The sequence below is a fragment of the Geotrypetes seraphini genome, chromosome 6 (genome assembly GCF_902459505.1).
Source record: "Geotrypetes seraphini chromosome 6, aGeoSer1.1, whole genome shotgun sequence".
In the NCBI taxonomy this organism is placed as follows: Eukaryota; Metazoa; Chordata; class Amphibia; order Gymnophiona; family Dermophiidae; genus Geotrypetes; species Geotrypetes seraphini.
In genome coordinates, this window is record NC_047089.1 from 8,717,644 (window position 1) to 8,730,917 (window position 13,274).

At 47.4% G+C, this 13,274-nt stretch overlaps 1 protein-coding gene across 2 annotated transcripts in view; it reads left to right on the forward strand.

Annotated features, from left to right (window-relative positions):
- ARRB1 (arrestin beta 1) overlaps positions 1-13,274 on the forward strand; it is a 294,842-nt gene that overhangs the window by 233,007 nt on the left and 48,561 nt on the right. For both annotated transcript variants that reach the window (XM_033948295.1, XM_033948296.1), the window contains exons 5-7: positions 3,964-4,160; positions 4,907-4,966; positions 11,177-11,244. In XM_033948295.1, the coding sequence (XP_033804186.1) occupies positions 3,964-4,160; positions 4,907-4,966; positions 11,177-11,244 (325 nt within the window). The remainder of the gene's footprint in view (positions 1-3,963; positions 4,161-4,906; positions 4,967-11,176; positions 11,245-13,274) is intronic.

Here is a 13,274-nt window from a genome sequence, read left to right on the forward strand (position 1 = left end):
GTGGCCATTCATACTCTGATTCTTATGGGAGCCAAGGATAATGAAGCCATTGTGACATTACTGATGTGATTGGCTCTTAGGCATTGGTGGAATGAAGCATTATGACATCACAATATCTGCTCTGGATACCAGAGACTGTCATTCTGTAGTGTCTGTTTCAACCTCAGTCCTTCTACACCAGCATTCTTCAGAGCAAAGCTTGCGGGTCAGTGGTTGTGGCCATTCATACTCTGATTCTTATGTGAGCCAAGGATAATGAAGCCATTGTGACATCACTGATGAGGTTGGTTCTTAGGCACTGGTGGAATGAGGCATTATGACATCACAAGATCTGCTCTGGATACCAGAGACTGTCATTCTGTAGTGTCTGTTTCAACCTCAGTCCTTCTACACCAGCATTCTTCAAAGCAAAGCTAGCGGGTCAGTGGTTGTGGCCATTCATACTCTAATTCTTATGGGAGCCAAGGATAATGACGCCATTGTGACATCACTGATGTGACTGGCTCTTAGGCACTGGTGGAATGAGGCCTTATGACATCACAATATCTGCTCTGGATACCAGAGACTCATTCTGTAGTGTCTGTTTCAACCTCAATCCTTCTACACCAGCATTCTTCAAAGCAAAGCTTGGGAAACCATCTTCATGTCATTCTTTAAGGAGAGAGGGAAGAATCAGAGTATGCTTCCACAGTGGAGAAAAACCACTGGAAACCGCTCTGATTCTTCCCTCTCTCCTTAAAGCATGACATGAAGATGGTTTCCAGCGGTTATGTGCGGGGACGGGAGCGGTGATGAATTTTGTCACCGTGTCATTCTCTACTTGTAATCCTTAGGAAAACCTGAAGTGATGCCTAGGAATGAATATGAGCCCACCCATGTTAAGTGACTTTGTCTGGACTGATGATTGAGCGTTCTTTTAATCGGAGGCTTTTTTCCTCCACTGTGGAAGTTTCAAGTTTTATTACCATTTGATGAATCGCTTATACAAACTTTCTAAGCGATGAACAACTTAAAAAGCCACTAGTTAGTGGTCCCACACATAATTGGGTATAAAAAACAACATACAAAATAAATAAACCGACTAACTATTTTTGCAGTCAGATTAAAGACAGGCATGATCAAAGGGGGGAAAAGTTACAATTCATTTTATATTGGAAAATACATAAAAAGGAAAAAACGAGAGGGAGGGAAAAGTAACAAAGTATGAAGGGTCCAAAATAAGACATATTAAGTATTAAAAGCGTCTTGAAACAAAAAAGTTTTTAAAAGTTTTTTAAAAGTGGTAAGATCTTTTTCATTTCTGATATAATTTGGCAATGAATTCCACAGTTTAGGAGCCATAACAGAAAACATGTCACTTCTTCTTGTGCCCACGATTTTCAAAGAGGGGACCGTTAATAAGTTTAAAGATGACCGAAGAGAGCGAGGGGCATTGTAAGGGACAATCATTCTTGTCATAAATTGCGGTTCATTGAAAGTTAAAACTTTGAATACTAAAAATAATATCTTAACGTTAATACGGTGGGAGATAGGAAGCCAGTGGGATTTAATCATTAGTGAAAAGGTGGTTCGGTGCACGTGTGAGCTCTGTAATATTGGATATTTGACATTGGGATGTTCAGGGGTGACTGAAATCCCCCATTATACTGCTGCCAAATTTGCCAACTTTCCGAATCTCTGGAAACGTTTCTTCATCTGTCTGCTCATTCGGTCCTGGGCAATGGAAGCGCAGACCTACCTGTATCTTTCTTCCCCTCACACGTGGACTTTCGGTCCATAAGAATTCCATCCTGCTATCTAAGTCCAGGCAGAGTATTTGTTCTGGGCTCCTTTTACTAAGCTGCGTTAGCGTTTTTAGCGCCCGCTAAACCCGTGCTACGCGGGCTAGAACTAATGCCAGCTCAATGCTGGCGTTAAGGTCTAGCGCGCGCGGCTATTCCGCGCGTTAAGGCCCTAATACGGCTTAGTAAAAAGAGCCCTTTGTTTTAATCAATTCCCTCTTTAACATATAGCACACCCAACTTGATCTACGCAGTCATTGTGAAATAATTTGTACCCCGAAAACACAGTGTCTCATGGATTGTCCTCCTTCCACCAGGTCTCTGAGATGCCAATTATAGCGGCTTATTCATTTCGTGCTATATAACATAACATAAGATAAGCAGTGCCTCCGCTGGGTCAGACCTGAGGTCCATCGTGCCCAGCAGCCCGCTCACGCGGTGGCCCAACAGGTCCAGGACCTGTGCAGTAATCCTCTATCTATACCCCTCTATCCCCTTTTCCAGCAGGAAACTGTCCAATCCTTTCTTGAACCCCAGTACCGTACTCTGCCCTATTATGCTCTCTGGAAGCGCATTGGCTAAGGCTCTTAACATTTGCATCTCCTCTTCCTATAGGCTAAGGCTCTTTGCACCTGCATTGTGAGGTCATAGAGCTTTATGGTTATAGAAACATGATCGCAGATAAAGGCCAAATGGCCCATCCAGAGCATCCACTCTCTCCTCCTCTCCCATAAGAACATAAGCAATGCCTCCGCTGGGTCAGACCTGAGGTCCATCGTGCCCAGCAGTCCGCTCACACAGTGGCCCAGCAGGTCCAGGACCTGAGCAGTAATCCTCTATCTATACCCCTCTATCCCCTTTTCCAACAGGAAATTGTCCAATCCTTTCTTGAACCCCAGTACCGTACTCTGCCCTATTACGTCCTCTGGAAGCGCATTCCAGGTGTCAACTTTTCCGAATGCCCTCTTGTCCTTTTATTTGTTGAAAGTTTGAAGAATCTGTCCCTCTCCACTTTCTCCAACTTGCCCATGTTCATTTTTTAGGCTTCTACCATTTGTATACAGATATTTCAAATTGGGGGGGGGGGGGGTTTCTTGCACCTATCACCACTCTTAGAGAAAGCTCATTGGCTCCCGGTCATACATAGGATCGCATATAAGATAACAATGCTGACATTTAAAACGATTGCATCAAAGCGGCCGGCTAAAAAATTAATTCCTGCTCAATGCAGGCGTTAGCAGCTAGCACGGCAGGCGGTTTAGCGTGCGGTATTACACGCGTTAAACCCCTACCACGTCTTGATAAAAGGACCCCATAATCTATTGATACCGTACGCACCGTCAGGCGCACTCAGATCCCTGGACCAGCAAATATGAACCATTCCTTCCCTAAAAAGAATCGGTGCAAGACGCTTAGAGATCTTCTCTGTCACAGATCCTCAGTTGTGGAACGCAGTAACCCTAAATTTAAGGGATGAAAAAAATACTGAAAAAGCCACCTATTCAAAGATGCTTTCTTATTATAACCTCTGTGTCCTAAACACCCATAACCAATGTCAAAGATCTTCTCTTTCTCCTTACCCTTACCTAGATGTTTTGACCTTGAGTGTCTCTCCATCCTATAACGAATGTAGTTCCTCCCCATCTCCCCTCCATGTTCCGGTATGTTTGGTTAGTTCAAATTAGAATTATGTATATGTGGTTTTTATTTCTGTATTTCGCCTAGGAATTTTTGATAGACGACTCTATCAAAAGTTAATAAAACCTGAAACTTGAATAAAACTCATGTGGAAATATACAGAAAGGTTGGTCTTTCAAAGCGTGCATGGCCCAGGCTGCAGCCCAGTGGTGCTGGGGATCCAAGTCTGGAGCCATCGTTTGTTGGCGTCAGTCAGATTTGGACTTGTTGTTTATTTCTGGTATTTAACTCTTGCCTTCCCAGTGGTAGTTCAAGGTTAGGTATATTAGGGTCCGAAGAGGGACACAGAAGGACGACCACTTGAATGCCATTGGGATGAAAAGAGAGGGTAGGTTAGGAGAGAAGGCCACAGAAGAGTCCAGAAAAGACCGTGAAAGAGAAATACATTGAGGGAAAATAGAGAAAAACCACACAAATCTCTTTCTACCTTCCTCTGATTTTGCCTCTAACTTAATGACGACTCTTCTGGTTGTCTCCTTCCTAGTGTTCGTGACCCTGACCTGCGCTTTCCGTTATGGTCGGGAAGACCTGGATGTCCTTGGACTGACCTTCCGCAAGGACCTATTTGTGGCTAACATCCAGGCCTTTCCCCCAGTCCCCGAGGAAAAGAAACCCTTGACACGGCTGCAGGAGCGCTTGATTAAGAAGCTGGGAGAGCACGCCTACCCCTTCACCTTTGAGGTACAAGTCAGCACCTTGTTTTTATCTGTGACATTATTCTAGTCATTTTTATGTATAAGTTGCCACTTAACATGTGAAAATGACTTCTTATAAAACACCAGTTAGCAGAAAAATAGGTGCAATGCTTCGACGGCGAATGCACACAAGTATGCACATAAACTGTAGAATTCTATCACTAACGCGTAGCGGCACGCGGTCAGGGCTTTCGGGGAATTCAATCAAGCCCCAGCTCTACAGCCCTGGGTTTTTTCTTCATGCAGTTTGATTTGTTGAGTAGGCAGCCTGCTCAACCAGTTAAACTGGATCAAGGAAAAGTACTTTTTCCTTGAAAAATAAACAAATTTTTTTTTAAAAAAAAAAGCAGGGCTCTAGGGCTGGGGATTCACCCAACTCCTTGAAGGCCCTGATAGTACTGATCTGAATTTGATTGGTTGAGCAGCTGCTGCTTGCTCGACCAATCAAATTCAGAGCAGTGCCACTGCTAATGTGCGTGCATTTACACCAGCTATAGGGTTCTTGTGTTTGTGACCATTTCCACTAATATTTAATAGAAAAAAACAATAGGTGCCTCTTCATAGAACAGGTTTAATAAGGGCAACCTAACCAGCGCCTATAGCAGGAGCCTATAGAATTACACTCTTTCCCTTTGGTGTCAGAGAAGAGTTTACGTACTCTTGCCACCTCCATGTCCAACGTGTGCAAAGGAAACATTATTGCACTCTCCCCACTCTCTCTCTCTCTTTCAGATTCCCCCAAACCTGCCTTGTTCTGTCACGCTGCAGCCAGGACCCGAAGATACTGGAAAGGTAATTCTGTGTAACTTTTGCCAGCTCATAGGAAAACCACAGTTCAAAACCTTCTTTCGGAGGTCAGAAACGAATGAGTTTGGTCAACAAACTAAACTAAACCTTAGGTTTGTATATGCACCATCTCCACAAGCGTAGAGCGTGGCACGGTTTACAGGGTTAGGTTGAAAAGGAGCTACAATGAAGGGTTATAGGAAAGGAGCTAGGAAGATAAAGAACCAAAGAGCGGCAGGTGTTAGATTTTTGAAAAGAGCCAAGTTTTCAGGTGTTTGCGGAAGGATTGGAGGGAGCTTGAAATTCTGAGCGGGGATGTGAAGTTATTCCAGAGTTCTGTGGTTCTAAAGGGGAGGGATGTTCCTAATTTTCCTACGCGGGATATACCTTTTGTAGAGGGGAATGATAGTTTCAGTTTTGGGGAGGCTAAGACCAAGTCTCTGTTTCCGCCTAACTCCTTGATAGCTGATATGAGTGATGTTCTTAAAGTATAAAAGGTATCATCTCACGGTCAGCTAGGTCTTTTGAGGGGACACTTGTACTGGACACCTCCATTTAAGTGCCTGTAGGATGCACGGTGAGAACCAGTTCTAAAAGGCCTCTGGTTGCCTAAATTCTGCCACAGAATGTTAGCTTAGTCCAGCGTCAGTGTGTCTTATACATAAATGCTCCCGTTACATGAGCCATGGAACTGGCGTAACTGCAGACGCTTCAAGGCGGCAATGACACTCGTAACATTCAGTACATTGCACGCATACGAGGAGGTGCTGAAAAGTCCTCGGCCCAACCAAGAAGAGAATGACGTGGATCTGGTTCAATCAATAATCTGAAACAAGGGCAAAACAGAGAATTTCGTATCTGCAAATTGGCACTTAAGGATTTTCAGCTACACAGGCAAAATAATGCTCAGAATTTGGAAAGTCGCTTGGTTGGGCTGAGAACTTTTCAGCACACCCTGGTATGTAATAAAAGTGAGCCAAGTCTGGGACAATCGAGCCCTTGTGACATCACTGATGAGGTTGGCTCTTATTGGTGGAATGAGGCCTTATGACATCACAATCTCAGCTCTGGTTACCTGAGACTGAAACTCTTCACACTACCAGGGGGCGCTGAAAAGTTCCCAGCCCACCCAAGAAGAGAATGACGTGGACATGGTTCAATCACTGATCTGAAACAATGTCAAAACAGAGAATTTCGTATCTGAAAATTGGCACTTAACAACATATGATAACGCTTTTTTCAGCTACAGTAGTAAAATAACGCTCAGAATTTAGGAAGTTAGTTGGTTGGGCTGAGAACTTTTCACAAGCGGCACAGTGGTTAAAGCTACAGCCTCAGCACCCTGAGGTTCAAAGCCACCCTGCTCCTTGTGACCCTGGGCAAGTCACTTAATCACCCCATCACCCCAGGTACATTAGACAGAGTAGGAGCCCACCAGGACAGTTAGGGACAAATGCTTGACTACCTGAATCATTTGTAATCCACATAGAATTGTAGGATATGCAGAATATAATAATAATAACTTTATTTTTGTATACCGCAGTACCACAGCAGTTCAGAGCGGTTTACAGAGGAAGAGACTGTACACAGACAGCGATGTTACAGAAAAAGGCTTTTGAGTTACATTAGCAAGTTAAGAGTAATCAAGTAAATCTGGAGGCATTTCAGAGATACAACAAGGCAGGAAGGAGTCAAGAAATTTATCAAAGAGAGGTTTTAATTGATTTTCTGAAGGTTTGGTAGGAGGGTGCATTTGAAATGAGGGTGGTTAGACACTTATTCCATTTGCCTGCTTGGAATGACAGAAATCTATCAAGGAATCTCTTGTAGATACAGCCCTTCAAGGATGGGAAGGCAAATAGGTAGGCACCACATGTGCAGGTGGCGCCTGGAAATTCATTTCTTTTTTTAAATCCAACTGTGGCAATTCTTATGTTCTTATGAAGTATAAGTTGAGTTGGCAAGGTAGGACTGAAATATCTATGAACAATGCCAGTAATTTTCAGATCTGTTAAGTGCTGGAGAAGCATAGCAGGGTCAACCAGTTCAGAGATACAGAGAGGTCTAGCAAGAGCAGAAGGCGATAGAGGGTAGTGGTTAATGGAGATCGCTCTTGGGAAGGGAAGTTACTACGGGTGGTGTGCCTCACGGTTCGGTTCTTAGGCCTGAGTTTTTTTGGGGGGGTTTACATTTTTGTAAGCAATATTGCTGAAGGGCTGTCAGGTAAGCTTTGCCTCTTTGGGGATGATACTAAAACCTGCAATAGAGTAGACACCCCAGATGGTGTGGATAACATGATAAGGGCCTAGTGATGCTTGAGGAATGGTCTGAAATTTGGCAGCTAAGTTTAATGTTAAGAAATGCAAGGTCATGCATTTAGACTGCAAAATCCTGAGGGAATGGTACAGTTTAAGGGGTGAATAACTTTTGTGCATGAAAGAGGAACAGGACTTGGGTGTGATAGTATGTTATGATCTTAAGGTGGCCAAACAGGTTGAAAATGTGTTGGCGAAAGCTAGAAGGATGCTGGGTTGCATAGGGAGAAGTATGGCCAGTAGGAAAAAGGAGGTATTGATGCCTCTGTATAAGACTCTGGTGAGACCTCGTTTAGAATATTGTGTACAATTCTGGAGGCTGAACCTTCAAAAAGTTATAAAAAGAATGGAATCGGTCCAGGCTACTAAAATGGTATGTAGTCTTCATCATAAGGCATATTGGGACAGACTTAAAGATTTCAATATCTATACTTTAGAGGAAAGGCAGGAGAGGGGAAATATCATAGAGACATTTAAATACCTATGCAATATAAATGTGCATGAGTCAAGTTTCTCTCATTTGAAAGGAAGCTTTGGAATGAGAGGACATAGGATGAAGGAATAGGAAGGAACCGTATATGCTGGGAGGAGAGAAGCTGATATGCACGGACGGGGAGAGGGACCTTGGGGTGATAGTGTCTGAAGATCTAAAGGCGAAAAAACAGTGTGACAAGGCAGTGGCTGCTGCCAGAAGGATAGTCAGTAGAAGGAAGAAGGTGTTGATGCCCCTGTACAGGTCATTGGTGAGGCCCCACTTGGAGTATTGTGTTCAGTTTTGGAGACTGTATCTGGCGAAAGACGTAAGAAGACTTGAGGCGGTCCAGAGGAGGGCGACGAAAATGATAGGAGGCTTGCGCCAGAAGACGTATGAGGAGAGACTGGAAGCCCTGAATATGTATACCCTAGAGGAAAGGAGAGACAGGGGAGATATGATTCAGACGTTCAAATACTTGAAGGGTATTAACGTAGAACAAAATCCTTTTCAGAGAAAGGAAAATGGTAAAACCAGAGGACATAATTTGAGGTTGAGGGGTGGTAGATTCAGGGGCAATGTTAGGAAATTCTACTTTACGGAGAGGGTGGTGGAAGCCTGGAATGCGCTCCCGAGAGAGGTGGTGGAGAGTAAAACTGTGACTGAGTTCAAAGAAGCGTAGGATGAACACAAAGGATCTAGAATCAGAAAATAATATTAAATATTGAACTAAGCCAGTTACTGGGCAGACTTGCACGGTCTGTGTCTGTGTATGGCCGTTTGGTGGAGGATGGGCTGGGGAGGGCTTCAATGGCTGGGAGGGTGTAGATGGGCTGGAGTAAGTCTTAACAGAGATTTTGGCAGTTGGAACCCAAGCACAGTACCGGGTAAAGCTTTGGATTCTTGCCCAGAAATAGCTAAGAAGAAAAAATAAAAAAAATAAAAAAAAATTTAAATTGAATCAGGTTGGGCAGACTGGATGGACCATTCGGGTCTTTACCTGCCGTCATCTACTATGTTACTATGTTACTATGAAGTTAAGAGGTGATAGGCTCTGGAGTAATCTAAGGAAATACATTTTTACAGAAAGGGTGGTAAATGCTTGGAATACCGTATTTTCGCGGATATAACGCGCACCCGTGTAAAACGCGCACACGGGTATAGCGCGCAGAAATCACGATGATATGTACAAAAACTTTTGTATACCGCGCTCACGGGTATACCGCGTATGATGCCCGACGCTCCTTTCGCCCGCCCTGACTTTCCGTGCGCTGTCCCGACTCTCCGTTCACCCCCCCTGACTTCCGTGCACTGCCCTGACTTTCCGTGCGCTGTCCCGACTCTCCGTTCACCCCCCCTGACTATCCGTGCACTGTCCCCCCTTGAAGTCCTGTCCCCCCTTGAAGGTCTGTCCCCATCCTGAAAGCCTGATGCCCCCCCCCGACGTCCGATACATCCCCCCCCCGGCAGGACCACTCGCACCCCCACCCCGAAGGACCGCCGACTCCCCAACAATATCGGGCCAGGAGGGAGCCCAAACCCTCCTGGCCACGGCGACCCCCTAACCCCACCCCGCACTAAATTACGGGCAGGAGGGATCCCAGGCCCTCCTGCCCTCGATGCAAACCCCCTCCCCCCAACGACCGCCCCCCCCCAAGAACCTCCGCCCGTCCCACAGCCGACCCGCGACCCCCCCTGGCCGACCCCCACGACACCCCCACCCGCCTTCCCCGTACCTTTGTGTAGTTGGGCCAGAAGGGAGCCCAAACCCTCCTGGCCACGGCGACCCCCTAACCCCACCCCGCACTACATTACGGGCAGGAGGGATCCCAGGCCCTCCTGCCCTCGACGCAAACCCCCCTCCCCCCCCAACGACCGCCCTCCCAAGAACCTCCGACCGCCCCCCAGCCGACCCGCGACCCCCCTGGCCGACCCCCACGACACCCCCACCCGCCTTCCCCGTACCTTTGTGTAGTTGGGCCAGAAGGGAGCCCAAACCCTCCTGGCCACGGCGACCCCCTAACCCCACCCCGCACTACATTACGGGCAGGAGGGATCCCAGGCCCTCCTGCCCTCGACGCAAACCCCCCTCCCCCCCCAACGACCGCCCCCCCAAGAACCTCCGACCGCCCCCCAGCCGACCCGCGACCCCCCCTGGCCGACCCCCCCACCCCCCTTCCCCGTACCTTTGGTAGTTGGCCGGACAGACGGGAGCCAAACCCGCCTGTCCGGCAGGCAGCCAACGAAGGAATGAGGCCGGATTGGCCCATCCGTCCTAAAGCTCCGCCTACTGGTGGGGCCTAAGGCGCGTGGGCCAATCAGAATAGGCCCTGGAGCCTTAGGTCCCACCTGGGGGCGCGGCCTGAGGCACATGGTCGGGTTGGGCCCATGTGCCTCAGGCCGCGCCCCCAGGTGGGACCTAAGGCTCCAGGGCCTATTCTGATTGGCCCACGCGCCTTAGGCCCCACCAGTAGGCGGAGCTTTAGGACGGATGGGCCAATCCGGCCTCATTCCTTCGTTGACTGCCTGCCGGACAGGCGGGTTTGGCTCCCGTCTGTCCGGCCAACTACCAAAGGTACGGGGAAGGGGGGTGGGGGGTCGTGGGGGTCGCCAGGGGGGTCGCGGGTCGGCTGGGGGGGCGGTCGGAGGTTCTTGGGGGGGGCGGTCGTTGGGGGGAGGGGTGTTTGCGTCGAGGGCAGGAGGGCCTGAGATCTCTCCTGCCCGTAATGTAGTGCGGGGTGGGGTTAGGGGGTCGCCGTGGCCAGGAGGGTTTGGGCTCCCTTCTGGCCCGATATTGTCGGGAAGTCGGCGGTCCTTCGGGGTGGGGGTGCGAGTGGTCCTGCCGGGGGGGGGGGGGAATGTATCGGACGTCGGGGAGTCGGCCGGGCAAGAGGGCTTGGGCTCCCTCTTGCTACGATCGTGGATGCGGGTGCGGGTGGGAGCGCGTGCGAGCGGTCGTTCGGGGTGGGGGTGCGAGCGGTCCTGCTGGGGGGGTGAATCGGGCGTCGGGCGGGGTGGGAACTATGTTTAAAAACTTTTGTATACCGCGCTCACGCATATAACGCGCGAGGGGTATGCGCGGTACGTAAAAACGCGTATAACGCGCGCGTTATATCCGCGAAAATACGGTAGTCTCCCCGTAGAGGTGGTAGAGAGAAAGACTGTGTCTGAATTAAGAAAGCGTGGGACAGGTACTTAGGATCTCTTAGAGAGAGAGGAAGAGATAATGGTTACTGCGGATGGGCGGACTGGATGGGCCATTTGGCCTTTATCCGCCATCATGTTTCTACGTATCTATGAGTCAAGACAAAGTTGAAGGAAATGAACCAGTGAAGTGTGTTGAGTACTACAGTGTAGTCTGAAGCCAGTTTGTTTCGGATGAAGTTCCTTTCACGTGTTTTCTGTGTTTTTTTTTTTTTTTTATTGCAGGCCTGTGGTGTAGACTATGAAGTGAAAGCTTTCTGTGCAGAGAACATAGAAGAAAAAATTCATAAAAGGTAAAAGGGATGAGGTTTAGTCCATTCCATGGCACTCAAAAGTGGAACAGCAATGTTCGAATATCTTTCTAGTAACATCACTGTCTCAACTAAGACATGCTTCGGGTTGCTTGTTGCTTGAATAGTGCAGGGGGGGGGGGGGATGTTGGAATTATTATATGGCTGGAGTGTTTTAGTGCGGTGGTCCTCAACCCTGTCCTGGGAGAACCACTAGCCAGTCGGGTTTTCGGGATAGTCCTAATGAATATACAAGAAAGAGATGCTTGTAATGAAGATGAGATGAGTACAGATCTGCCCCATGCATATTCATTAAGGTTATCCCGAAAACCCGACTGGCTAGTGGCCCACAGGGTTGGGGACCACACTTTTAGAGAGTTTTGTCAGATTTAACAGGAGAGATACTCTTTAGATATTAATCAGGCACTTTGAAGGTTAACCCTTTCAGGACCAAGGGACCTATTTGTCCCATAACTTTAAAATCCTATACATTTTGATTGGGATAGTCTACAGTTCTAAATTTGATACGTACGGATTCCATAGGATACTGCCTTTATGTAAACAAACTGGTTCCGACATTCATTCATTAGCGTCGTTGCCAGATTGACGAGAAGATTCACTTGCCACACTGTCCATAAGCCAGAAGTGTGATTTTTTTTAAATAAAAATAATGATATTTCACAAAAAAAAATCAATTTTTTGGCATCTGCAAGCCCTTTTTACCATAAAAATGTCGTCAAAACCACAAAAATTGGCCTACGATCCTTATGGTCCTGAAAGGGTTAATGGTCACTTCATATCTCTCATAGATATAACAACTGGATCTTTTCCAGATAAGCCCCGCCAAAAAGTTAACCCCCGCCACCCAAAAAAAGATTATAAAAAAGAGGCGCGATCTGTATAAAGTAAAGTGTGTGGGGGGGGGTCCTCCCCCCCGCCCCTCCGTCGGAGCCCTTAAAAAAATGGTCGACAGTTTATCCTACTTTTTATAATGTTAAGTTTCATATCCTCTTTTTTATCATCTTTTTTGGGTGCTCCGACGGGGGGGCGTGTGGGGGGACCCCCCCCCCCACTTTACTTTATACACATCGCGCTGCGTTGCGGGGGGTGTTGTGCGGAGAACTTCACGGGTTACGGTTGCGTGCGCTGGCAAAAGGTGGCGGGGCATAACTTTCGGCGCGTCCACTTTTTCCATTAGAGGCGGGGCTTATCTGGAAACGATCCTAACAACTTTCTAAATCTATCAAAAAACGTAAACATTTTCAAAATTTCAATTTAAACGTTAAAGTGTCACTTAACAGTCAATGTTCCGGCAGCTTCTTCTTCTACTACATATGAGTTCTATAGTGCTACCAGATGTACACAACTTATCCAATGATGGCCAGCGTTTCATAGTATAAATTATCACTGCGTCAGGGATACAATTGGACCTTAATAACGTTTCTATCTGCTTCTCTCTAGTTTCTGTGAACTTTGGGCTACACCATATAAATTGCACATATGTGACGACCAGCCGCACACATTTGTCCCATAAAAGAAAAAAGTCCTCCACCATCGATGACGGCCCTCCCCGACTAACGTGGCACCGGGAATCCCCACCCAAGAGAAAAAAAATTGGCAGGAGGGATGCCCACTCTCTCCTACCAACGTCCCCCCCTCCCCCCTACTATCCCCTCCCCTCCCCCTTCCTCACGAAAAAAAAAAAAGATAGGGGGGGGGGATCACCACTCCCTCTTGCCATTAGATGGTTCCCTAAACCTCTCTACCTCCGTGCCTTTGTTAAACATTGGGAGCTGGAAGGAAGCACAGTCCCTTCAGTTCCTAGTCCTGCCTGTCAAAAATGACAGGCCTTCCCCTCTCTGGTACACCATGTGATGCACAGGGAGGAGCCTAAGGTCCTGATTGGCTCAGATGCCTAAGGCTCCTCCCTTCCCCTCTGTATCCCATGTGATGCACTGGGTAAGGCCTAAGGTCTGAATTCTGATTTACTCCCAAGGGGAGCCTTAGGCATCTGAGCCAATCAGGGCCTTAGG